This window comes from Mustela putorius, unplaced genomic scaffold (assembly GCF_011764305.1).
Source record: "Mustela putorius furo isolate JIRA1106 unplaced genomic scaffold, ASM1176430v1.1 tig00000196_pilon_pilon_pilon, whole genome shotgun sequence".
NCBI classification, from domain to species: Eukaryota; Metazoa; Chordata; class Mammalia; order Carnivora; family Mustelidae; genus Mustela; species Mustela putorius.
In genome coordinates this window covers 10,064,600-10,088,554 of record NW_025421310.1, presented here as the reverse complement: position 1 = coordinate 10,088,554, position 23,955 = coordinate 10,064,600, and the positions used below count along the sequence as shown (strand labels likewise).

Below are 23,955 nucleotides of genomic sequence, written 5' to 3'. Positions count from 1 at the left end.
CAGCGCAGCCTGGTACCTGTTCCCCTCACTGAGGGCGGCCTGACTGGCCAGTCTCCTGCTCATAGCTCTGGAGATACTCTTTACATAAACAAGCAAACGTCTATGTAAATCATTTTTACAAAAATGTGTAGCTCTAGTTTTTTTTTCTTTTTGTTTTTAAAGATTAATTTACTAGAGTGCACAACAGGGTGGTGTGGGGAGAGGCAGAGGGAGAAGCAGACTTCCTCCTGAACAGGGATCCTGTTGTGGGACTCGATCCCAGGATCATCACCTGAGCCAAAGGCAGATGCTTAACAAACTCATACGCCCAGGTGCCCTGTAGTTCTAGGTTGTTGGTTTTTTTTCCTCTTTCTCTCTCTGAGTTGGAGAGGTTTCCACCTTGGCTTTAAAGTGCATCCTCCTCCTGTGATGTGGCTGGCTCGGAGGTGACAATATTGGTCCCCGTGGAGGGACCCTCAGGTTGTTGCAAGCAGAGCTGTAGGGATCTCCGTGTGCACACATGCACGTATGTCTGCAGGACATGCTGCCAGAGGAGGACTTGCTGGGGCAGTGTCGGGCACCTCCCATCCACACTGGAGCCCCTCTTACTGACTATCCTCAAACCCGTCTCCCGCTGAGACTCCCCTCCTGGTCTCCAGACCCCCGGCTCCTTCCCCAGGCAGTGCTGCCCATAGAGTCTCTGCCACCCATCCGCCCGCAGTCGGAGGTCCTGCAGGAATCCTACCCAATAAGTGGTGCCACCGTCTGCTTGGCCTCATTGGCTGGATCACTGCATTGCCCGACTCTGCTTCACCCCTTCCTGCCTCACCCCTTGTCCTGTCCCCCATGGCCCCAACCCTGGCCTCATCCTTCCCTACCTGGACCTTTCAGCCCAGCTTCCTCCCTGGCCTCGTGGGGGGACTTCTTTTTTTTTTTTTTTTTAATTTTTTATTTTTTATAAACATATATTTTTATCCCCAGGGGTACAGGTCTGTGAATCACCAGGTTTACACACTTCACAGCACTCACCAAATCACATACCCTCCCCAATGTCCATAATACCACCCCCTTCTCCCAAACCCCCTCCCCCCGGCAACCCTCAGTTTGTTTGTGAGATTAAGAGTCACTTATGGTTTGTCTCCCTCCCAATCCCATCTTGTTTCATTTATTCTTCTACCCACTTAAGCCTCCATGTTGCATCACCACTTCCTCATATCAGGGAGATCATATGATAGTTGTCTTTCTCTGCTTGACTTATTTCGCTAAGCATGATACGCTCTAGTTCCATCCATGTTGTTGCAAATGGCAAGATTTCATTTCTTTTGATGGCTGCATAGTATTCCATTGTGTATATATACCACATCTTCTTGATCCATTCATCTGTTGATGGACATCTAGGTTCTTTCCATAGTTTGGCTATTGTGGACATTGCTGCTATAAACATTCGGGTGCATGTGTCCCTTTGGATCACTACATTTGTATCTTTAGGGTAAATACCCAATAGTGCAATTGCTGGGTCATAGGGCAGTTCTATTTTCAACATTTTGAGGAACCTCCATGCTGTTTTCCAGAGTGGCTGCACCAGCTTGCATTCCCACCAACAGTGTAGGAGGGTTGTGGGGGGACTTCTGACACCAAAGCTGCCCCCCTCACTCCTCCTCTGTTCCTAGCCCTCCCATGGCTGCCCAGTGCCCTCAGGGCAAAGTCCCAGCCCCTCAGCCTGGCTTTGGAAGTGTCTTAAGTTTCCAGTCTGTTCCTCTTTTTCAGCCTCACTGAGGAGCACCTCCCAGCCTTAATGAGTCCCTCAGATACCACCCTCTATGCCCCCTCTGTCTCTGTCTCTCCATCTCCACGGAGCTCAGTGCCCAGTGTCTCCCTCCTGTGCCTTTCCCCCGGCCTCCTAACCTGTGGTCCAAGATGTGAGAGCACCTGCAAGGTAAATGCTCAGTGAAAGGACGGCCTCCCTCTCGTTTCCTGCCTTGCCCTTTGGATGCACTTCTTTGCCCCACAAAATGTTACCTGCTCTCTGGTATTTAGGAAACCCTTTTCCCCAGCCCAGCATTTAGGTATACTTAGTGCAGTTATAGGACAGGCAATCTTTTAAAATATATAAGGCTAACTTTAGTATTTGAAGACTTTACTATCCCAAATTGAGCATTGTAGCAGGTGGCTTTTGGAAGGAGTTCAATAGGCGCCTTTATTTAACCCATCAGAGAGATGCCATGGTGAGAATCGGGGACCTGTCCCTGAGGCCTCTTTAGCTGTCAGTCATTCATCTTTGCCTGCACCCACCTCCCAGTCAGCAAGGCATAATGGTGTCATTACAAAGAAAAACTCGATTTGGCCTGATTTCTAGAAATAGGCTCCCAAGCAAACTGTAAAGCAAATCCCACCTTCCTTAGTTTCCCACAGTGGTCATGTATGTATTTCTGTGGCAGTGCAGAGGAGAAGCCAGCCGTAGGATGACTTGAAAACACGAAGTCAGTCTGGAGGTGTACGTTGGCACGCTATGAAGCTTGCTGGGTACCGTACCATATTGACCAGGAGTAAAAATTGTCATTTTTGCAGAGTTTTGCTTGAGACCATTTCTGGTATCTAATACAGCTTGGTAACAGTTCTGTCCTCTATCAGTAGGTGGCGATAAAAGAGTTCACCCTGCTTGAGAATGCCCCTCAGGCCCATGGCATGCTCGGCTGGATACTCTGGGGAGGTCAGGCCCATGTGGACCCTCTCTCTGAAGAAAAGAGCTTTTCAGGGGGTGCTCTTGGCCCTTGAGAAGGTTGGGGTTCCCATGAAGCCTCTGTCTTAGCAGGTGCTGGTCTTCAGGAACACGGGTTCCTGTGTTCCCAACTGCAAAATGAAGTCCTCCCATGCTCCATGCTTCCTGAGGAAGAGAAGATGGTGGCAGGTTGGGGAGAATTGGGGCAGAGAGGAGGCAGCCTCCTTCTCAGCAAACTCAGAGAGAAATTGAGGGATCAGGAGAGAGGAGAAGGAGCCACTTCCTGGCCAACTGCAGGGTGGTTCAGCCCTTCCCAGCCCTGGCACTTACATGCAAGTGTCTTTATCTCTGAGCCAACTCCTCGGTTCCTCCTTCCTAGGCCGGTTCCTCCTTCCTAGGCCGGGGGCAGGCGTCCTTCCTCCAGGCAGTGGGCAGCATCCGGGACAGACAGAAAAGAGAGAAAATGGGTGTCACAGAGGCCCTTCCACCCTCGGGGGTGGGGTGGGGGTGGGAAGGCCTGGCTTGGCAGCCCTGTTCCAGGCTGCGCAGATCCCTGGGAGGATGTCAGCTCCGAACTTCAGGAAGGGAGAGGGAAGGAGGGGAGGCAAAGGGAGAGGATGTGGCTGGCAGAGCCTGGAGGGGCCTCCCTGACACTGGGAGACAAGGTGCAGAGGAAAGGCGGCCAGTGGAGGGGAGAAGTGTGGCAGGAGAGAAGAGGTGACAGATCAAAAAGGAGAGAAAGGAAAGAGCGAGAGAGATTGGAAGGGTGGGGAGAGAGAAAAGTGGGGGGAGAGAAGGGATGGAGATGAGCAAAGAGGAAAGATGAAGAGAAAGTGTAGGGGGAAAAAACGAATGAGGAGAGGGGAAAAGGAAGCGAGAGACACGCTGGGGTGGGGGGCGGTCCCGAGCGAAGCCGGCAGAGAGGGGTGAGGAAAGGAGACCGTGGCGGGGAGAGCGAGGCTGGGGGAAGGAGAAGGAGGGAGAGAGACCATGGGACAGAGTCGGAAATGGAAGGCCTGGCGGAAGAGCGGCCCTCGAGCAGCCAAGGCAGACGGGGTAAGAAGGCCCAGACGGCGGGAGGGGAGAGGGGAAGGAAAGGGAAAGGGAAGCAAGGAGCGGAGAGCTTGCTGGCGGCCCGGATGCAAAGGCCAAAGCCGAGCGGGACGGGAGTAGAGCAGAGCAGGCAGAAGGAAGGAAAGCGGAGGAAGGGAACACAGCAGGCGGGTAAGAGAGAAAAGGAGAAAAATGAATACGGGAGTGTGGAGAGACAGCGAGCGTGCGAGCGGCCGGCAGGAAAGAGAAGAGCAGAGGCGGGAAGAGGCCGAGAAAGAAGGGGTGTGAGGGAAGGGCGAGGAGCCGGGCGCGGGGAGAGGAGGTGAGAGAGAAGTGGAAGAAAATTGAGAGGAAAACGTCGAAGCCCGAACTGAGAGGAGTGAGGTGTTTAGTGCGGGTGGCGGGATCGCAACGCGGGAGAGTGCTAGGAAGAGAAGGGGCGGAGGGAAACCAGGGCGCGAAGAGCGGCCAGAGGTGGCGGAGCCGGGAAGCCCGGGAGAGGCGGCGGGAGGCGCGCACGCGGGGCTCACACCCGGCAGCCAAGAGCCCGCTCGCTCCTGCGCGCCCGGCCGCCGCCCAGGGAGAGACAGGCGCGACGGCTGGGGAAACGGAGAGCGTGCCGAGCCCGCGGTGCCGGGCGAGAGCGGGCGGGGAAGGGGACCGCGGGTGCACGGAGCCAGAACTGGAGAAGAGGGAAGGGAAGGCGTCCGCCTCCCGCGAGGAGACGCCGGTCCTGAGCGCGGGCCGTGCTCCCCGTCCCGGGGCGCGAGAAGCTGCAGATACCGGCGGGCTCCTGGTCCCCGGAGCGGGCAGGTCGTGACACGAGTTTCGCGTCGTGTCAAACGCAAATCGCGGGGCCGTTTGTTCGGAGGCAGGAGACGCGTGTCACCAGCTCGCCGGGACGTCCAGCCCGCTCCGTAGGTGCCAGAGGGGCCTCCCGGCCGTTGGAGGTGGCGGGGGGGGGGGGGGGCAGCCCACGGGGGGAGGAGCAGATGTGGAAGGAAGAGAGACGGGGAGACCGGAGAGTGTGGGCGAGGCGCTCGGGGGGCGTGAAGAGGCAGAAAAATGGTCAAGGAAAGTTGGTGGGGGGGACTGTCCAGGAAAGTGGGTTAGAGATGGAATGGCGGGAAGGGCCCTGGCGGGTGAAGGCGAGTTGGGGAGAAGACGGAGGAGAGAAGAGTAAAAGAATCGATGAAAAGAAGGTACAGGAAGAGCGGAATCGGAGTGTGGTTAGACTGGGGGCGGGGGCAGATAGGAGACCCCATGGACCCCGTGTCTGTGTGAGAGACAGGAGGACAGAGGGGAGAAGGGGATGGGAAGCGGAAAGCAGGAAAAGAGGCGCTCCCTGACTACAACCAGACGGACGCGGGGCGGGGGGGGGGGGGGGGCGGTGTGAACCGAGGGAGGGAAGAGGGTGCGGGGTGTCAACCAGCGTGTGGGGGGTGGGGAGGGCGCCACACGGTGCCCCAGAGCGGCCCTCGGGTCAGAGCTGCTGTGGCAACTGGACGGAGCAGGAAGCTCTAGGCTCCAGGATGCCCCTCCCATACCTACTGGGGAGGGAAGGGACCGAGTTGGCAACCCGTCAGAGTGAAGCGCAGGGGGAGGAGAATGTGAGGTGGGGTCCTGAGGAAAGGAGATAAGCTTCCAGAGAGGGTGAGAGCCGCAGGACCGGAAGCCAGACAGGTGGGGTTGGGGTGGATGAAGGTGAAGAACGACAAGCGCATGGTTTCTGGGAGAAACAGGAGAAGTGTGTGTGTGTGTGAAATAAAGGGTAGTTCTGAGGAGCATAATGAGAGGAATAGAGAAGACCTGTGTAGGGAGAGACGTAGATCAGGACAGAGAAGAGAGGAGGAGGAGAAGCAAGGCACAATCAAAAAAGTGTGAGCAAAGGAAACCAGAAAGTAGTGTGAGGAGGAAAGTGTGTGTGTGTCATAGACAGGGCAGAGACAAACTGTGTGGGGGACAGAGGAAAAGAGGTGAGAAAGGAAAAAGATGAAGAGAGACAGAGGGAATGAGAGTCTGAGAGGGAATCTGAGAGAGGGAGAGTCAGAGAGAGAGAGAGTCTAAGAGAGGGAGAGAACCTGAGAGTCAGACAGAATCACAGAGTCTGAGAGAGGGAGAAAGAGGGAGAGAATGTCAGAGAGACTGAGAGAATCTGAGAGGGAAAGAGTCTGGGAAAGAGAGACAGAGAGTTTGAGAGGGAGACTCTGAGAGAATTTGAGAGAGGCAGAGTCGGAGGGACAGACAGTCACACAGAGAGAGACAGTCTGAGATGAGGGAGACAGAATCAGAGAGTCTGAGAGAGGGAGAGAGAGTCAGAGAGAGAGAGAGAAAGAAACAGAGAGGGAAAGAGTCTGGGAGAGAGACAGAGTTTGAGAGGAAGAGAGAGTCTGAGAGAGAGGCAGAGTTGGAGGGACAGTCACACAGAGAGACAGTCTGAGAGAGGGAGACAGAATCAGAGAGGGAGAGAGGGAGAGAATCTGATAGAGAGAGAGAATCTGAGAGAGGGAAAGAGTCTGGAAGAGAGATAGAGAGAGAGAATCTAAGAGTTTGAGAGGGAGAGAGTCTGAGAGAATCTGAGAGAGAGGCAGAGTCAGAGGGACAGTCAGTCACACAGAGAGAGACTGAGAGAGGGAGACAGAATCAGAGAGAGAGCCAGAGAGAGCCAGAACCTGAGTCAGAGAAAGAGACTGAGAGGATCTGGGAGAGAGTCAGAGAGAGAGAATCTGAGTGAAAGAGAGACTCACACACACATAGTTATAGAGAATCTGAAACTGAGAGTCTAAGAGAATGAGAGGGTCTGAGGAGAAAGTCTGAGTGAAAGACTGAGAGAGAGTGTGTGTGTGTGAGAGAGAGAGAGAAAATCGAAGTGAAAGAGTCTGAGAGTCACAGAGAGAGAGAGAGTCTGAAAAAGAGTTTGTCAAAGAGTCAGTCTGAGGGAGAATCTGAGTGGGAGGGAGAGAGAGACAGAATCTGAGTCAGAGAGTCTGAGAGAGGGAGAGAGTCTGAGGGAGAGTGTGAGACAGAGAGAGAAGGAGAGTCTGAGAGAGAAAGACAGTCTGAGAGTTTGAGTCAGAGAGAAAGAGGGAGAGTCAGAGAGAGAGTCTCAAAGTCTGAGAGAGAAATAGAGAGTCTGAGAAAGTCTGAGAGAAAGAGTTTGAGAGAGTCTGAAGTGGTCAGAGAGTGAGAGAGTGGGGGCAGTTTGAGACAATCTGAGAGAGAAAGAGTCTGAGAGAATCTGAGAGAAGGAAAGTTTGAGTCTGGGAGAGAGTGAAGAAGTCTGAGAGGGAGAGAGAATGAGAGAGAGAGAGAGTCTGAGAGGGAGATAAAATCTGAGAGAGTCTGAGAGAGGGAGAGTGTGAGATTCTGAGAATAGAGGGAGAAAGAGCCTGAGAGAATCAGGAAGAGTCAGAGAGAGTCTCAGAAAGTCTGGGTGAGTCTGAGAGAGAGAAATAGTCAAGGAAGTCAGAGGGAGAGAGAGTTTGAGAGAGTCTGAGAAAGTCTGAGTGAGGGAGAGTTTGAAAAAGAATCTGAGTGTGTGTGTGTGTGTGTGTGTGTGTGTGTGTGTGTGTGAATCTGAGTGAGGGGTGCCTGGGTGGCTCAGTGGGTTAAGCCTCTGCCTTCAGCTCAGGTCATGGTCCCAGGGACCTGGGGTCAAGCCCCGCATCAGGCTCTCTGCTCTGCGGGAAGCCTGCTTATTCCTCCCTCTCCTGCCTGCTTCTCTGCCACTTGTGATCTCTCTCTCTGGGTCAATAAATAAAATCTTTAAAAAAGAGAGAGAGAGAGACTATCTGAGTGAAAGAGCCTGAGAGTCACAGAGTGTCAGAGAGAGAGTCTGATAGGGTCTGAAAAAGAGAGTTTGTCAGAGAGTCCGTCTGAGAGTCCGAATGAGACACAGAGTTGAGGGAGAGTCTGAGTGGGAGAGAGAGAGACAGAATCTGAGTCAGAGAGAGACAGTCTGAGAGAGGGAGAGAGAGTCTGAGGGAGAGTGTGAGACAGACTGAGAGAGAGGAGAGTCTGAGAGTCAAAGTCTGAGAGAGAAAGACAGTCTAAGAAAGTCCGAGAGAGAGTTTGAGTCAGAGAGAGTGAGAGAATCAGAGTTTGAGTCAGAGAGAAAGAGAGAGTCTCAGAAAGTCTGAGAGAAAGAGTTTGAGAGAGTCTGAGGAAGTCAGAGAGCGAAAGAGTTGGGGGAATTTGAGACAATCTGAGAGAAGGAAACTTTGAGAGTCTGGGAGAGAGTGAAAAAGTCTGAGAACTCGAGAGAGAATGAGAGAGGGAGGGTCTGAGAAAGAGTCTGAGGGGGAGAGAAAGAGAGGGCGAGTGTGAGATAGTGTGAGAAAGAGGGAGAAAGATGTCTGAGAGGGAAAGTCAGAATCAGAAAGGGAGAGTCTGAAAGAGAGTCAGAGAATGAGTTTGAGAAAGTCAGAGAGAGTCTGATAGGGGGAGTTTGAGACAGTCTGAGAGAGAAAGAGTCTGAGAAAGTCAGGGAGAGAAAGTCTGAGAGAATGAGAGAGGGATAGAGGGCCTGAGAAAGACAGAGTCTGAGAGAGTCTGAGACAGAAATAGAGTCTGAGAATGTCAAAAAGAGAAAGAGAGAGAGTCTGAGAGAAAGAGAAAGTTTGAGAGAGGGGGAGTTTGAGACACTCTGAGATTGGGAGAGAGAGTCTGAGAGAAGGAGAGTCTGAAAGAGTTTGAGAGTCTCAGAAAGTATAGTGTGAGTGAGAGAAATAGAGTCTGAGAAAGAATCTGAAAGAGAAAAAGTCAGAGAGAGTCTTAAGAGAATCAGGGAGAGAGTTTGTGAAAGTCTGAGAGAGGGAGAGTTTGGGAGTGAGAGTCTGAGAAAGTCAGAGAAAGAGAATCTCAGAGGGGGAGAGTCTTAAGAGATAGAGCGTGTGTCAGAAAATCTGAGAGGGAGAGGCTGAGGGAAAGAATTAGAGAGTAAGAAAGTTTGAGAGGAAAAGTCTAAAAGAGTCTGAGAATCAGAGAGTCAGTCAGAGGGAGAGTTTGAGACAGGCTCAGAGAAAGTGAGAGAATCAGTGAGAAAGTCTGAGAGAGGAAGAGTCAGAAAGAGTCAGAGAGAGTCTTAAAGTCTGAGAGAATCTGAGAAAGTCTGAGTCAAAGAGAAAAAGAGGGAGTTTGAGAGAGTTTGAGGAAGTCTGAGAGACAGAGAAAAAAGAGAGAGTCTAAGAGAAATAGGTGCCTGGGTGGCTCAGTGGGTTAAAGCCTCTGCCTTCGGCTCAGGTCATGATCCCAGCGTCCTGGGATCAAGCCCCGCATCGGGCTCTCTGCTCCGCAGGGAGCCTGCTTCCTCCCCTCTCTCTGCCTGCCTCTCTTCCTACTTGTGATCTCTCTCTCTGTCAAATAAATAAAATCTTAAAAAAAGAAAAAAAAATAAATAGGGAGAGAGAGTTTGAGAAAGTCTGAGAGAGAGAGGGAAAAGAACAAGTGAGAGAGAGAGAGAGTGAGAGCATGGGAGACTCAGGTAGTCCGAGATGGAGAGTCTGGAGAAGTCTGAGAGAGTCTAAGAATCAGAGAGAGGGAGTGAGAGAGTTTTTGAGAAAGTCAGAGAGGGAGAGAGAGAGTCTGAGGAAGTCTGAAAGAGAGAGAGAGGAAACAGACAAGAGAACTGCAGTGGGACAGACACTCAGAGGCGGGGAGACTGGCAGGAAAGTTCCCTTTCCCTCCTGACTGCCAGTCCTTATCTGCTGCTCCAGGCGGTGGGAGCCTGGCAGCAGGCCGCAGGGCAGGGAGAGAGTAACTTACGGCTTCGTGGCCAGAAGAACCAGCACCTCCTCCATTGGGCACTAGCTACTTCCCATGTTCTGTTCTATTATTTTCTATCTTACTTTCTCTCTTGGTCTTAACTCAGTCCCCTTGCGCCTCCCCTACACCAGAGAGTGGCTATTATCCACATTTTTTTTTTTAATGAAGAAATCAAATTGGAGCTGAAATCTGTTGTCACCATCACTGTGAGGGGAAGACGATCTGCTTCTCCAGTGGTGGTGACTGAGACTCTAGAGTAGCCCTACATCCCTTCTGCCTAGAAAATTCAGAACTTCTACTACGGAGAAGGAACAACAACAAAAAAAGAGGAAGCCAGTGGAGTGGAAGGGGCAGGGCAGAATAAAAGGTTTAATGAGAGGGGTCAGTGTGTGTAAATTACCTAGCACACAGTTGGTGCTTAATTAGTGCCCCCGCCCTTTTCGGTTGGAGAGCACTGACAGCAGGAAGGAACAGAAGAGGCAGCAGAGAGGAAGGGAAAGGAGGAAGGAGATTGTGAGGGGTGGGAGGCTGTGCTTATTTAGAGCCCAGCACATAGTCAGTGCTCAATAAATGTCCATTCCAGTCTTCCAGAGAGAGGAGACAAGTCAGAAAGAAAGTGAAGAAACCACCAGAGAGGAAAAGCAGCCTAAGGAGAGAGTCAGTGATGCAAATTGCTGGGCATACAGTAGGTGTTTATTAAGTGTTCTTTTCCCAGGAGAAACAAGAAAGATAGGGAGGGGAAGCTCCAGCAGAAAGAATGAGTAGGAGAAGCTGTGAGGGAAGGGACTGGACACACAGTAGGTGCTTAATACATACCCATAACCCTCCATGGTAGTGAGCACAGAAGCAGCAGCCAGGAGGAGTGAAGAAAGCAGAGAGGAGGAAGAGAGAAGGAAGAACAGAGCCTGTGAGGCAGTGACAGGGTATATGAAGGAGCAGCACACAGTAGGCGCTTAATGCATGCCTATTTCCTCTTCCAGGAGCGCAGACAGGGCGGAGAAGAGTGGAGAAGCTGGAGGAGAGAAGGGGTCCAGGAGAGGAAATGAGAAGAGAGTGTGTATATGTTAGGCTGTGGGCACCCAGGAAGCATTCAATAAATGCACATTGATTTCCTAAGGGGGTGGAGAGAGCAAAAGGAAAGGAAGGTGAAGGCACAGGCAAGGGGAAAGGAAAATTGGCTAAGGAGGCTGATTGCATAGGAACCCGTAAAGCTGGCAGACCAGAAGTTGAAGGTAACTTCAAGAACTGGCAAAGGAGAGGATGCACACAGAGGAGACAGTACCAGCAAATCATGGGGCACACAGGAGGTGCTCAGTAAATGCTTGTTGTCTTCCTTAAAAGAGGGCCTAGAGAATGCGGGGAAGGGAGAAGCCGGCAGAGGGAGAGGGGCAGGGAGATAAAGGCAAGAGGAGATGAGATGAGACATTAATTGCCTGATATACAGTAGGTGGCCCATCCTTGCTTGTTCTCTTCCCCCAGAAAGAGCAGATGGGGCAGAAATGAAGAAACAGGGAGAATTGAGAGCGGAGGGGGCATAAGGAGATTGTCTGGCAAAGGATAGGTGCTCAATAAATGCCAGTTTCCTTCCCTGGCAAAGATAGCAGAGACCACAGGTCAGTGAAAAGGGAGGGTGAGAGGAGAGTAGAGAAGGCACAGGCAATTGGTTGTCATACCACAGGTGCTCAGTAAATGTCTGTTCTTTGCCTTGGAAGAGAGCAGAGAGCCCAGAAAGACAAGGGGACAGAGGAGAGAAGAGGAAGGAAGAAGGTATGAGGAAGGAAGAAAAGATGTGTAAACTACCTGGCACACAGTAGGTGCTCAGTATGTGTTCATTTCCTCCCTGCCTCCGCACCCCCCCGAGGGAGCAGAATGTCAGAAAGGATAGGAAATCAGGAGAGAGAGAAGAAAGGAATTGAGGGAGAAAAAAGTGTGGAAGGAGAGGAAACAGTGTAAATTTCCGAGCACACAGTAGGTGCCGCACCAGTGTGCATTCTCTTCCCAGGAGACCAGGCAGATCAGGAAGAAGTGCAGGGCATCTGGGTGGAAGGGACAGGAGAGCAAAAGAGTAGAAGGTGCAGAGGCCGTGCAGAAATTGCCTGGTAAACATTAGGAACTTTAAAAATGCCCCTTTCCTCCAAGAATGGGAGCCAGAAGCTTAGGAAGAACAGCAGTGGGCGGAGAGGAAGGGGTGCCAGAGGAGGCAAGGAGGCATTTCAGGTGCATACAGCAGGTGCTGCATAAATGCTTGTCTCCTTCCCTGGCAAAGCAGAAAGCAGGCTGGGAGCTCAGGAGGAGGATGAGGAAGAAGGGGGAGTCTGAGGGTAGAGGCCAAAGGCAGGCCTCCTGGTGGCTTTCCCTCCCCTGGGGCCCAGCCCACCCTCCAGCTGCCAGACTGGGACAAGGGCGCATTGTCCCCAGCCTGGCTCGGCCTGGGGACAAGGAAGGGGCTGCTGTGTCTGGGGGGTGGGGCGCTGCCTGGTCTCTGAGTCACTCTGTCTCTGCATCTCCCCATCTCACCGTGTGCATCTCTCTGCATCTCTGTGTCCTGCCATCCCACTGTCCTGCTATCCCACTGTCTCCCCTCTCTAAGTCCATGGCCTCCTATTTTGGTCTCTGTTTCACTGTTTCTGGGTCCCCCCTGCCCATCTGTCTTTCTGTCTCCCCAGTTGCTCAGTCTGCCGTTCAGGCTCTGTTTTTGGGAGGGAGGAGCAGGCTGGACCCAGGGAGGTCAGAGGCGAGGAGTGAGCAAGGAAAGGAGGAGACAGGGGAGCGAGAGAGTGAGGACAGAACCGCTTTATTGAGCAGAAACCGCAGCAGAGGGCCTGGTGACCTCCCTCAGGAGCTTGGGGGCAGAGGTGGGGGGTGGCAAGGGGCAACAACAGGGACTCGAGACAGAGGGACTGAGACACAGAAAGAGAAAGGGAGAGAGAAACTGAGGCTAGAAGAAGCAGGGGGAGGGATGGAGAGATGGGAGGAGGAGAGATGTGGGTGGGAAGAAGAGTCAGAGATGGAGAGAGAGAGAAAGAGAGAAGGAGGGGAGACACAAAGAGACAGGAAGACCGGGGAGCAGGAAAGACGAGGGGGGCCGGGAGAGAGGAGAGAGGGCGGGGCGGAGATCTAGAAATGGGAGAGGAGGGAGGAGAGCAGGGAGGAGAGCGAGAGGGACAGAAATGGGAAGAAACAGGACAGATGGAGAGAGACAAAGGGGAGGAGGAGATGGAGCAAGGGAGACAGACAGAGATGCAGAGAGAAGGGGACAGGCAAGAGACAGGGACAGAGGGAGAGAGAGAAGGAGAGAGAGAGGGGGCCCAGCTGCTGGGTGGACAGCGGAGAAGTGGAGGAAGGAGCGCAGTCCCTCTCACCTGACATCAGCGGCGGCCGCCCCCCAGGCCCAACTGAGCAATTTAAGGGGCACCCTGGGGGCGGGACCACCTTCCCTCACTGCCTTATCTGGTCAGCCCTGGGCTCCGAGAGCTAAATTGGGCCTCAGCTGTCAGCACCCGGGTGCGTGGGACAGCTGTCACCCTGCCCTGCACCTGCCACCTGCCACATGACTGAGGCCGCCCCAGCGGGGAGCCTGGTGCCCAGGGCTGGCGAGGGGGCAGGGGACGCTCTGCACGGTGAGGGGCCAACGGTAAGCGGAAGCGCTCCCTCAGCCCTCAGGCCCCAGGGGCCTTGGAGAGCAGGAGGGGTTAGTGCCCCAGGGGGGCTGAGAGCAGCAGGGGAGGGAGGGACCGACCCTGCCCACCCCACCCCCCCCCCCCCCCCGGGTCCCACCCTGGCGCTGCTGACTCTCTTCTCGCTCAGACCATATTAGGCCACAGCTGAGAAGGCACCTGGGGAGGTCACTCAGGCCCAAGAATAGAAACAATCAGGGAGTCCCGCCAGGCTGTCTAGGACCGGGACCGGCGACAGGCACAGAGGTCAGGAGGGGGCCCCAGAGGGCCCAGGGAGACAGAAGCTGAGAAAGACATGGAAACATCCAAAAAGGGAGACAAAGAGAAGGACACAAAGCAAGGGACGAAGGAGTCAGAGACCCAGGTGTGGGAGAGTGAGCAAGCTGGAGAGGCACAGAGGGGGCAGGCTGGGTGTGGGGACCGTCTCCAAAGTTGGGGTGCCCCGGGACCCCAGCAGTTTCTAATGTGCTGTTTTGACTTTTTACTTTACAAGTTGCCCTTTGACCTCCAGAAGTCTTGGGAACCCGAACCTGCCAAGCCCCAGTCCCAGCAGCACCCTTGGGTCTGACAAGCCTCCAGCTGTGCCCGCACCCCATCTTCTAAGGGCCCTACCTGCCTCTCCCTGCCCCTGGGTCCCCCGTTTTTGCCCACTCCTAAAAGGGGACCCTGCTTTTGCCCAAGCCCTACTCTACCTGATTCCCTCCCTGGGCTCACACACACTTATGCCTCCTGGAATAGGCCAGAGACCCCCAAAGCCATCTCCAGAGCCCCTGACCTGGCTTCCCCTCCCCCCCCACCATTTGTCACATCCCTTACATCCCCGCTGTGTGGCATGTCCACCAATCCCCAAACCACTCTTCATCTGTTGGGGGTGGCCGCACTGTCCCAGAATCCTAGGGCCAGATGCCTGGGTGCCTTCTTCATTCCTTCTCAGGTTTGCCCCCAGAGCCGAGCTGCGGGACTGTGTCCCTCCTCTCCCTCCCCAGGGTCCCGGCTCAGGCCTCCATTCTCTTCCCTCTGGATCCTCAGCCTCCTTCCAGGCCTCCCAGGCTGTCCCCGCCACCCGCCCCACGAGGGCACTTTTGGAGCCCGAGATTGACCTGCTGTGCCCCTTGCGGCCCTCGCTCGCTGTCCTGGACAAGGTCCAGCTCTCAGCGTCCCCGTGGAGGCCCTGTGGACTGGGCCTGGTGGGGACCCACTCTCGTCAGTCAGCCCCTGGTCGGTCAGTGACAAGTAGCGATGTATTGCAGGGCTCCTGCAGAGTTGTCTCCCAGTCTGAAACAGAGCCACCTTCCTCCCACTGGCCCTTTGCAGAGGGCCAGGTCCTCCCCCCAGGTCCCCTCAACTTCCTCCAGCCCCCTGGGGGTCCCTCTTAAAGCCTCCCACCCTGACTAGGACTGGGGAGGGGGCTCTTGTTCCCTCCTGTCTGCCTCCCAGCCTGAGAGTGAGCTCCTGGCTTCATCTGCGGAGGTGCCCCCGAGGTGCCGCCACCACCGGACTGGGAGTGGGGGGTGGGAGGTGGGGGAGAAGTGTCAATGCCAACAGGACAGGGAAGCTACAGCAAGAGACAGCAGCCCCTGGGGAAGGACACAGAACAGGAGGGGGTCCTGCTCCAGTGGGAATGTGGAAAGAAGACACCTGGTGGGAGCCTGTACTCCTCCTGCTCAAATCTCTGAGGGCCCCCATTGTCCCCTTTTGTCACCTCAACCTCCCTCACACACACCTCCCCCCTGCCTGGCTCGGGGCCTTCCCAGGGCCTTTGTGCTGGCTGCTCCCTCAGCCTGAACCGCCTTTCCTCTGCACCCCCCACAGCTCCCTCCTTCCTCTTCTTCCAGTTGCTGCTCCAAGGGCTCTGCTGCCCTAAATGAATCCCCCCATGCTGTACCAGCTCCTAAGGCTGTTTCTTCTCTCACACTTGCGGAGGCTGGAAGTCTAATGTGCCTCACTGGGCTGAGTCAGGGTGTGGGCAGGGCTGGCTCCTCCTGGGGCCCTGGCCCTGGTCTGGGCTGGCTCCACTTCCCCGCTCTGGCCCCTTCTCATCTCCAAAGCTGTCCACCACATAGCATCTCTGACCCGCTTCCTTCACCAGGTCTCTTTTGGCTTCTCCTCTCCTGCCTCCTCCGCCGTCAGGACTGCAGGCCCGCCCGGATAACGCGGGGTTGTTTTCCAGTCTTAAGGTCAGTGGGTTAGCAACCTTCGTTCCCCTCTGCCAGGTAGCCGAACACAGGGATAGCGGCGTGGCCCCCTCTTGGAGCCACTGATGGAGAAGAACTGAGACTCCAGGAAGAAACTTGCTTTCTCCTCAGCACTTAGCCCACTGAACACTCTAGATTGTGCCTATCGGCTCCTGGTCTCTCCGCTGACCCACAAGAGCAGGGATTTGTGCTGTTTCCAGCTGTGCCCCGACGAGGAAACGGAGGCCGAGAAAGGTGGGTGACTCACCCGAGCTGGTGAAGCGGGAAGGTGGAGGAGCATTTGGGCTCCCGCGCTCCCCACAATGCCTGCGTGGCTACCAGCCTCTCTGCTCCGCGGGAGCCCCAGAGGGAAAGGGTCCCCCAGGCAGATGCAGGCCAGGTTGGGAGCAAACGAGCAGATTTATTGAGGCAGCAGTGGCGTTGAGCAGGGGTATGGGAGAGGGGTTGGGGCCTCTGCGGGGTCCAGGAGGAGCAGGGCCTAGTCCTTCCCCGGCACTCGGGCCAGCCGTGGACACACAGGGACTGCCCAGGCAGCCTGGTTCCCTCCTCTGCGGGGTCAGTCTGTCTGCAGCCAGCAGCCCTTTTCCTCCACCTCCTTGGTCACCACCAACAGCACCTCGCACAGGCCCTGAGCCAGCGCGGCCGCCAGGAAGGCCCTGGGCAGAGAAATGAAGAGACTGAGGCCCAGGAGCCTGGGTGTTGCCTCCAGGGGAAGGGGGGTGTCCTAGCGCCCTGCCCCAGCCCCAGAGTCACCTCACCCTCACCTGACACCGTCCTCGTCCCCCAGGACCTCGGGCGCCCGCAGCTTAGAGTCCAGGTTGTAGTAGACGCCATCCACCTGGCGGAGGGCCACCCAGTGCCGCCGGCGTAGGGGCAGGGACAGCAGCCCCAGAGACATGGGTGATGGCAAGTTCAGGATCAGTCCCAGCACCTGGGGCAGGGCCAGCTGGGACAGGGGCCTGTGTGGGAAGAGTGCAGACCCTGCCATCAGGGTCCTGGGCTCACCCGCTGGCTCAAGGGTACTACTGAGCTTGTGGGACCCCAGCTGCCGTGGCAGCAGTGGCCCTCCGAGCCTGCCCAAGGATGCTCCTCCCTCAGTGCAACCTTTGTCTCCTTCCACTCACCCGATCATGCGTGCACCCAAACCTCCCAGCCATCTAGTGACCACTCCTGACGAACTACCCATCTGTCATCCACCCAAACATCATCCACCTACTGACGCAACTGACCAGCCAGCCAGCCACCAACTCAGCAACTTACCCACCATCCTCCAGTCCTCAACCACTCTTTACCAATCCATCCGTCTGTCCAACCATCTAACTACCCAACCACCTGTTCACTGTCCTGTCACTGTCTACCCAACCACCTGTTCACTGTCTACCAATCATCCATCCTTTATTCATTCACCCAACCCATCAGCCAACCACCACCTACTCAACACATCCAACTACCAATTTGCTGTCCATTTCATCACCAGATGACCATCTGTCTTTGTCATCCACCCCTCGGCCCATCCTGTTGTCCATCCAGTCACCCACTCTTCTTTCCACCATCTCCCAACCCATTGGTCTACCATCCACCCATCATTCAGCCATGCCTACCATCCACCCATCGACCCCTTCTTTCTCGCCTCCTGTCCACCCATCCCTCTCCTGCTTTGTCCCACATGGGTGCTGTCATGCTGTATCCACTGTCCCAGGCTTAGCACACATGACACAGTGCTTGGGGTCCCACCTCCTTCTATCCCACCACACGGTAGCCAGGCCCAGCCCTTGCAGGGCGGCCATGATCACGTTGACGTCATAGTTGCCGGTGCCCAGGAGGCTGCGATGGGGATTCAGCCGGGAGTCTGGGGCCAACCTGGTTGGGGGATAGTCAGAGCTTGAGTTGGGGGCCCCTGAAAAGGTTGCACCCTCCCCACAGAGCAGGAGAGGCCCAGGGTCCTTGAATCACCCAGTCTTTGGACTCTTTCCTTTGTTCAACCCGATGGCTTATCAGCCCCAAGCCTGATTCCTTCTGTCCCCACCTCTCTCTGCTCTGTCCTGGAGCCACATTTCCCAGCTCAGACCTTGTCTTCGTCCCTCATCTTCAGACCCTTCAGACCCTCATCTGGCCTCCAGCCTCCAATCTCAGGGGCTCTTTTCACACACAACACTGACCCTGCATTTCCCCTGCTCCCAGCCTTCCCTGGTTCCCTGTCGCCCCAGGATAAAGTCTCAGCCCCTCAGCCCCTCGGAGGCTAGGCCTCCTAGCCTCAGTTCCACCCCAGCCACCTGTCCTGTGCTCCTGCCTCCCCACCTCTCTCCTGCAGCTATCCTCAAGCTCCGGAGGCCCGCCCTGCCACCACTTGTCTCTGGATCCTGCCTTCTCCAAACAGTGGCACCTTTGTTCTTTCTCCAGGCCCTTGGTGGGCAGGGCAGGGGGAGGAGTTGGAGAGGAAAAGTCTGTGTATTATTTTCCTGTGTATCTGTCTGCCTGGCCTCCTTCAGGGGAGGGTTCCTACTGGGCTCATCTCTGGGTCTCCAGCATAGCCTCGGTGTAAAAGAGTTGATGGACCACTGCTGTGAATGCCAGAGATGAATAAATTCTGTAATAATCGATCTGAGGGGCTGGGACTTTGCTTGAGGATGCCAGGGGTCCACGAGAGGGCTGTAAGCAAGAATGGAGAAGACACGGTCATCTCTGGGTGTAGCATCATGTGGGTGGTTACTGACAGGAGGAAGGATCCAGGAGATGACAGGCTTGGGCTAGAGCTGGGGCTGTGGGGACGGAGAGGAGGAGACAAGGGAGAGCAGGAATAAAGAAGTGATGTTTGAAATCTTGCATAGTGAGAAGAAACATTCCAGGCTGCCAAGAGAAGGAAGCTGTTCCAGACAGGAAGAATAGCTCATGCAAAGGCCCAGAAGCATCATAGCAGGGCTCACTCAGGGACTGGGGAGAACTGTGGTTTGGGGGTGCAGTGAGACATGATGCTGAAGAGGAAGACGGGGACCAGAGCATGCAGGGCCTTGGATATTAGGCTGCAGGACCTGGGGCTTCTCCCAGGGCTGCTGGGGAGCCACGGGAGGGCTGTGAGCAGTGGAGGGCAGGCTCCGCACTGGGGCTATGCAGAGCTTATACTGATGGAGAAAACCGAGAAGCTGAGAGGCTAGAGGGGATGTGGAGATGAGGGTCCAGATAAGGGAAGATGAGGCCTGAGCCGGGGCTGTGGCTGTGGCAAAGGGCAGGTGTGAGAGGCCACATCTCCATCTCTGGGTCCCAGGGTTCCCCAGGCAGGTCATGAGGCAGCTCTGTCGCTGCCTCGCTGTGAGACCTAGTTGGTGGTTCTGCCCACGAGCCCCGCTTCTCCAGGGGTTAGGATGGGTGACAGTCACCTCTTGCAGATCTCATCGGCAGCCTCCTGGCTAAAGAGCTGCTGCTGCAGGACGTTGTTGAGGGCGTGGACGGCACACAGCTCCAGGCGTTGCCGTTCGTGATAAACGGAAGGCGCGTTCGGCTGTGCTCCTGGGGCCTGGGACATGCCGTCCTCGGCTCCTGCTTGGGGGTGACGGAAGAAGGTACTCGGCTTGGGATCTGGAAGCCCAACCTGCCAGCAGGCCCTGGGGGCACTGCCATTGAGGTGGGGGCTCAGGGCAGCCCGAGGGGACACTGGGTCACTGAGCCTGCTCCCTAGGCGCTCTCCTGGCAGTGGGGTACCTCCATCCCTTACTGCTAGTTTTGAAAAGGCTCTCCTCACCTAGCAACAGAGAATCCCCCTATCCCTAAGTGAAAGGGTCCCTATGGTGGTCACCTAGCAACCCCCCCTCCCCTGTCTCTAGGTAACAGGCTCCCTCTCTGGTTACCTAGCAACAGAGGACCCTCTCCTCTCCCTAACTAGGTAACAAGCCTCTCTGGTTATTTAGCAATAGAGAAATGCTCCTCCCCTGTTTCTAGGTAACGGGGTCTCCTCTGGTCGCCTAGCAACAGAAGACTCCCCTCCCCTATCACAAACAACAGGGTTCTCAGCTCCTGTAACTCAGCAACAGGGCCCCCTCCCCGGACACCAAGGAACAGAGCCCTTTCCCCGACCCGTACCCCAACCGCGGCGCTCCCCCGTTGCCTGGCAACGCCCCTCACCCCGCCTGCCTCTCTGCTCCCCGAGACCAGGGGCTCCCGCATCCCCCTGGGCGGCGGCTGTGGGTTCCGAGTGCGGAGCAGGCAGCACCGCGCTGACTGGCCAGGCCGGAAGCACACAGTTCCCGGCGGCCCCCGCGTGCCGGACTACGTCTTCCGGCAGCCCCCGCGAGGGCCCGCTGCTCCGTACAGAACTTCCGGGCGGCTTGGCTCTGAAGTACACTGTCGCCCCGAGAACTCGAAACTGCAGTTCCGCCGCTGCGGTGAATCCCGGAAATATGCCCTACGGCGGCCCTCCCCCACGGCCCCTCTCCGCCTTCCCGCGCGGCCACGCCCCCTGGTGCTCAGAGGATTCTGGGAAATGTAGTGGATAGGCTCTCGCGATAACTTCCGGGAGTGTTGCTCCCTCGTGTGTTGTGCTCTTCCTCTGTGGTGGCACCAAGCCGGGTGTGAAGTCGCAGCGTGACGTCACAGAAGGAAAGCAAGGGACGAGAGACATCAGGCCATGCAGGGAGAAGAGCCTCCAATATTTACTGAGACAGCAGGGAGGTTGGGGGTAACCGAGGCCAGGGCGGTGGTGGGGGGACGTAAATGGAACGAAGGTGTCCGCTAGGGAAAGAGGCGGCTTCTCAGCAGAGATGGATCCCCGGCCTGGAGGGGAGCTGGCAGCAGCCTGCAGGGGAGATACAGGGAGTGAAATGCTGGGTCCGAGAGATGAGAGACAGACGCATGATGGGAGGGACAGACCATGGTGGGGGTGGAGGAAGACAGAGAAGGACTGAGACCCGGAGAGGGACCGAGACACACAGTGAGAGAGGTTATAGGCTCCCAGCGAGAGGAGTATACAGAAACTTAGGGAAAGGAGCCTTGGACAGAGATAGATCTATCAAGATTCAGAAACGTGGAGTAGAAGGTGAAGGAGACATAGAAATAAAGATCAATCAACTGAGACAGAAACAGAACTGCAGAGCCAGACAGCCCGAGACCCAAGCTCTGCAGAGCATGGGGCCCAGGGCTTGGGGAGAGGGGCCGCACCCAGGAGGCTGCGCCAGAAGGTGGTAACAGTGGCAGAGCCCGTGACAGCGCCGGGCTCAGCAGGATTCTCTCTGTGGATGTGCACAGCAAACCTTCGCCCTGTGGGGCCTGGGGGTCCACTCAGCTCCACGTCCACCACGTGCATGTCTGTGAGGCTGGGGCAAGCAGGGTGGTCAGTCTGGCTGGCCCAGCCCCAGCACCAACCCCCACAAGCATTTGCTTACCTGAGATCTGCCACAAGCACCCCAACCACGCCGTCAAAGCCCAGGCTGGGGGCAGCCAGTGCGGCAGCCGCCATGGTGTTGGAGTTGCGGGGGGCAAAGGGGCAGAGTCCACGGATGGGGCCTTCATAGAGCACAGTGCGACACCCAGTGCTGGGTACTGCAGCCAGTGGTCCCTCTAGCCGTAAGCCATCGGGGTGCGTGGCCATGGTGACACGAAGACTCTGGAAGTGACAGCCAGGGTGACAGGACCAGGGGTCTCTGTAGGCCCGCTCTGGTTCGACTGGGAGCCCAGTGGGCCCTCACCTGGAGGCCCCCAGCTGCATCCAATCTGGTGATGTCCTCAATGCCCCACAGGGCCCCCCGGGCCACAAACACAGCGTGGTTCCAGTGGTGTGAGGCCTCCAGGAGTTGGTGCTCTGTGGCCTGGTCAGCCAGGGCTGAAGGGGATCCCACCTGGGGTGGATGAAGGTGGGGAGGGTCTGAGGTCAGGGGACGAACCCCACTGTAGGGTGGGGTGGAGCTGAGGCAGGCTGGGCAGGGCTTACCAGGAGATTGGCACAGCGCAGGATTTGTGCTCCAGATTCTTGAATTATTTTTGGATGGGCCACTTCCACCACAAGGTCAGGGTGCCTGGGAGAGGGGAGAGATGGGGGAGGGCCTCGGAGAGGTATTGGACTTCCCCTCCTCCAATTCCCTCAGTGTCTCTAGAGGCCCGTCATTCTTCACCCTGGCCTAAGAGGGGAAGCAGGATGGCTTGTTCTGTTTCACAGTTGGCCCAGAGAGGGTAAGAGACTTGCCAGAGGTCACAGTGCCTAAGGGAGGTCGGAACAGGAGCTTCAGGGAGTCTAAGTCTTTCATGGTGAGATCACTGACCTCTCCCCAAGAGCAGCGAGGTTCTGGAGCTGCAGGGAAGGGGGCACACTCCCTTTCATTCGCCCTGGGTCACGATTCCAGACAAAAACAAGTTCTAGGCCCAGTTCTGGTCCCTGAGTCAGCAGGTGAGAAACAAGGGACTGGCCTGGGGAGAGGGAGGTTCAGTGAGAGAGGGACAGGGACCACAGGGAGGGGGACAGGGACCACAGGGAGGGGGAAAGACCTAGAGGGAGGAGGTTAGTGACCAGAGGGAGGGGGACAGAGACCCAGAGGGAGGGGACAGGGACCCAGGAGGAGGGTGGCAGGGACCCAGAGGGAGGGGGCGATGGGGCCCGTGGTGGGAAGTGGATGGTGCTCAGGCAGACACAGAAGCAGAGCCAGGTGCAGATGAAGACATACATGAAGGTGTGTTTGTAAGGGCAAAGGGCTTTGGGGGGGTTCAGGACGGGACCTGCAGAAGAGGCCCCAGAGGGTCAGTGACTCACCAAGGCGGCCGTAGCCCACCACTCCTACCCTCCTTGGGACCCGGTCGAGAGCCATGCCCTTGAATCTGGTGGTCTGCGTGAGGCCTGAGCTTGGTCAGCGGCTCGCTGCTCCCTCCCCTCGAGGACTGGGCAGTGGCTGATCTTTGGACATTTGACCCTTGATCCTCTCCAGAACCTTCTCCCTTCCCCACAGTGGCCCAGTGGAGAGGGTGTAGGTTTGCTGGGGGTGAGGATCCTGGGGCAGTGGAGACAACGACTTGGGGTTCCAGAACCCCACATTGCCCCTACTATACCCAGCCTCTTCCTTCTCTGTTTTCTACCCTCCTCCCTTCCTGCTGATGTGGAAAATTTCCTCTGCAGTCCCCAGCCCCCCTTTCTGGCCAGCCAAGTTGTCATGGAAACTGCATCCTGCTTGGGGTGGGGGTAGAGAGGGTTGGGAGCCAGGGAGAAGGGAAGCTGTTGGGGACTCTGGGCTCCCAGTCTGTCCCTTGCTCCCGAGTTTCCGGTCCCACCCTCGGGCCTGTAACCCACCCCCCAACCCCATGTCTTAGCACCTGTGTTTCTTGTCAACATTCCTCCTCCATCTTTTCCTCCTTTGGCTCTGTCCCCGACTCTCTCCCTCCATCCTGTCGCTGTCTCCGGGCCTCTCCCTGGACCTCCAGCCCTCCAGCCCCGCCCTGCCTTCTCTGGGCTGGCTGCCATTCTGTCCCCAGCTGGGCCAGGCCTGCATCTCCTCCCCACCCCAAGTTCCCAGGGAGGCCTGGCCTGGTGGTGCCCGGTCTCCTGCAGGCAGCAGGAGCTGGAGTCTCCTAGCCCGGCTCCTACCTGGTCTCCTTAGTTCACCTTGACTTCTCACCTTTCATCCACTCCTCTCCCAGTCACAACACCGCCAGCACCCCCAATACCACACTCTTGCTCCCACCTGCGCCCCATCCCCCACCTCCCATTGTCCACGGAGAAGTCTGCGAGACCTGCGAAGGCCCTGAGGTCCCCCAAAATGAGGCCTAGCCAAGGCGCCCTGCAGGTGCCTGGCCTCGGAGATGGCGGAGGCTGCAAAGGCAGTGCAGATCCCTGCCCCCAGCCACCACCTGGTACCCGCTGCAGTATTGCCATGGCAACCAGGATCGCACTGAAAGAGGCCCGGAGAGAAAGAGAGCATGAAAGGGAGTGACAGGGCGCTGGGCTCCAAGAGTCCCAGGTCGACAGGCAGGAGCAGAGACCCCAGATGGCCATCACAGAGGTGGGCACTGTCCGGCCCCTGAGGGAAGAAGGTGCTTTAGTAGGAGTCCCAGGTCGGGGAGACAGGACATGTGGGTGCACGCAGCCACCAAAGAGGGCACATAGCACACAGGACCCGGGCCTGCCAAGTGTGGGGGCCCAGCTGAGGGCCCAGCCTTGTGTGTCCATGGGCCACGTCTGTCCCAAGTGGACCCTCTGCGGGCCTCGACAGTGTAAGATGGTAGCCCTGGCGGGGTTGCCTGGCCGACCCCTGGGGTTCGCTCTCACCTGCTGACTCCTGTTCCCTCCCTGGGCGGTGTGTGAGACCCTGAGCTTCTGAGTTACTGCACAGCTCCATCCAGCTCCCTTCCCCCCATAGCTCTGTGTAAGCCCAAAGGCAGAGCAGCTCCCTGGGCCGGCCCGCCTTCCCCCTTTCGGCCTGACTCTCTGGCTCCAGGCAGTGGCTTGGGGTTTGCAGAGGGGATGGACACATCTGGTTTGGCTCTGTTCTGAGTGGAACTGTTTCCCCTAAAAAGATATGCTGAAGTCCTGACCTCCAGGACCCGTGAATGTGACCTAATATGGAAACAGGGTCTTTGCAGATGATAGAATTAAGATGAG

At 56.5% G+C, this 23,955-nt stretch overlaps 2 protein-coding genes and 1 long non-coding RNA gene across 8 annotated transcripts; 1 reads left to right on the top strand and 2 right to left on the bottom strand.

Annotated features, from left to right (window-relative positions):
* Positions 1-12,736: 12,736 nt before the first annotated feature.
* LOC123391276 lies at positions 12,737-17,986 on the top strand. The gene is made up of 2 exons (XR_006605908.1): positions 12,737-15,368; positions 15,498-17,986. It is a non-coding gene; the product is annotated as an uncharacterized LOC123391276 (long non-coding RNA).
* JOSD2 (Josephin domain containing 2) lies at positions 15,767-19,755 on the bottom strand. Of its 5 annotated transcripts, none has more exons than XM_004767200.3 (5): positions 19,461-19,755; positions 18,761-18,923; positions 17,121-17,246; positions 16,151-16,345; positions 15,767-16,042 (listed from the first exon to the last, which is right to left on the bottom strand). In XM_004767200.3, the coding sequence occupies exons 2-5, from the start codon at positions 18,904-18,906 to the stop codon at positions 15,943-15,945; spliced, it is 567 nt and encodes a 188-aa protein (XP_004767257.1). In that variant the 5' UTR covers positions 18,907-18,923; positions 19,461-19,755; the 3' UTR covers positions 15,767-15,942. The 5 variants fall into 5 exon arrangements, with proteins under 5 accessions (XP_004767257.1, XP_004767258.1, XP_004767259.1 ...); XM_004767201.3 differs by having other exon boundaries at positions 18,761-18,920; positions 19,503-19,755; XM_004767202.3 differs by having other exon boundaries at positions 19,503-19,632.
* Positions 19,756-20,005: 250 nt separating this feature from the next.
* ASPDH (aspartate dehydrogenase domain containing) lies at positions 20,006-22,260 on the bottom strand. 2 transcript variants are annotated; one of them, XM_004767197.3, is made up of 7 exons: positions 22,117-22,258; positions 21,632-21,776; positions 21,304-21,388; positions 21,062-21,211; positions 20,759-20,979; positions 20,535-20,689; positions 20,006-20,172 (listed from the first exon to the last, which is right to left on the bottom strand). In XM_004767197.3, the coding sequence occupies exons 1-7, from the start codon at positions 22,169-22,171 to the stop codon at positions 20,129-20,131; spliced, it is 855 nt and encodes a 284-aa protein (XP_004767254.1). In that variant the 5' UTR covers positions 22,172-22,258; the 3' UTR covers positions 20,006-20,128. The 2 variants fall into 2 exon arrangements, with proteins under 2 accessions (XP_004767254.1, XP_004767255.1); XM_004767198.3 differs by lacking the exon at positions 20,535-20,689 and having other exon boundaries at positions 22,117-22,260.
* Positions 22,261-23,955: the final 1,695 nt, after the last annotated feature.

What these genes read in the sequence shown, in the direction of transcription:
- JOSD2 (XM_004767200.3), bottom strand. Translation starts at nt 18,906, where the DNA reads ATGTCCCAGGCCCCAGGAGCACAGCCGAACGCGCCTTCCGTTTATCAC. An exon ending in GTGTGGTGGGATAGAAGGAG is followed by an intron (nt 16,346 to 17,120) that starts GTGGGACCCCAA and finishes CTTCCCACACAG; the next exon opens with GCCCCTGTCCCAGCTGGCCC. An exon ending in GGGGACGAGGACGGTGTCAG is followed by an intron (nt 16,043 to 16,150) that starts GTGAGGGTGAGG and finishes TTCTCTGCCCAG; the next exon opens with GGCCTTCCTGGCGGCCGCGC.
- ASPDH (XM_004767197.3), bottom strand. Translation starts at nt 22,171, where the DNA reads ATGGCTCTCGACCGGGTCCCAAGGAGGGTAGGAGTGGTGGGCTACGGC. An exon ending in CTCGCTGCTCTTGGGGAGAG is followed by an intron (nt 21,389 to 21,631) that starts GTCAGTGATCTC and finishes CCCCTCTCCCAG; the next exon opens with GCACCCTGACCTTGTGGTGG. An exon ending in TGCGCTGTGCCAATCTCCTG is followed by an intron (nt 21,212 to 21,303) that starts GTAAGCCCTGCC and finishes CATCCACCCCAG; the next exon opens with GTGGGATCCCCTTCAGCCCT.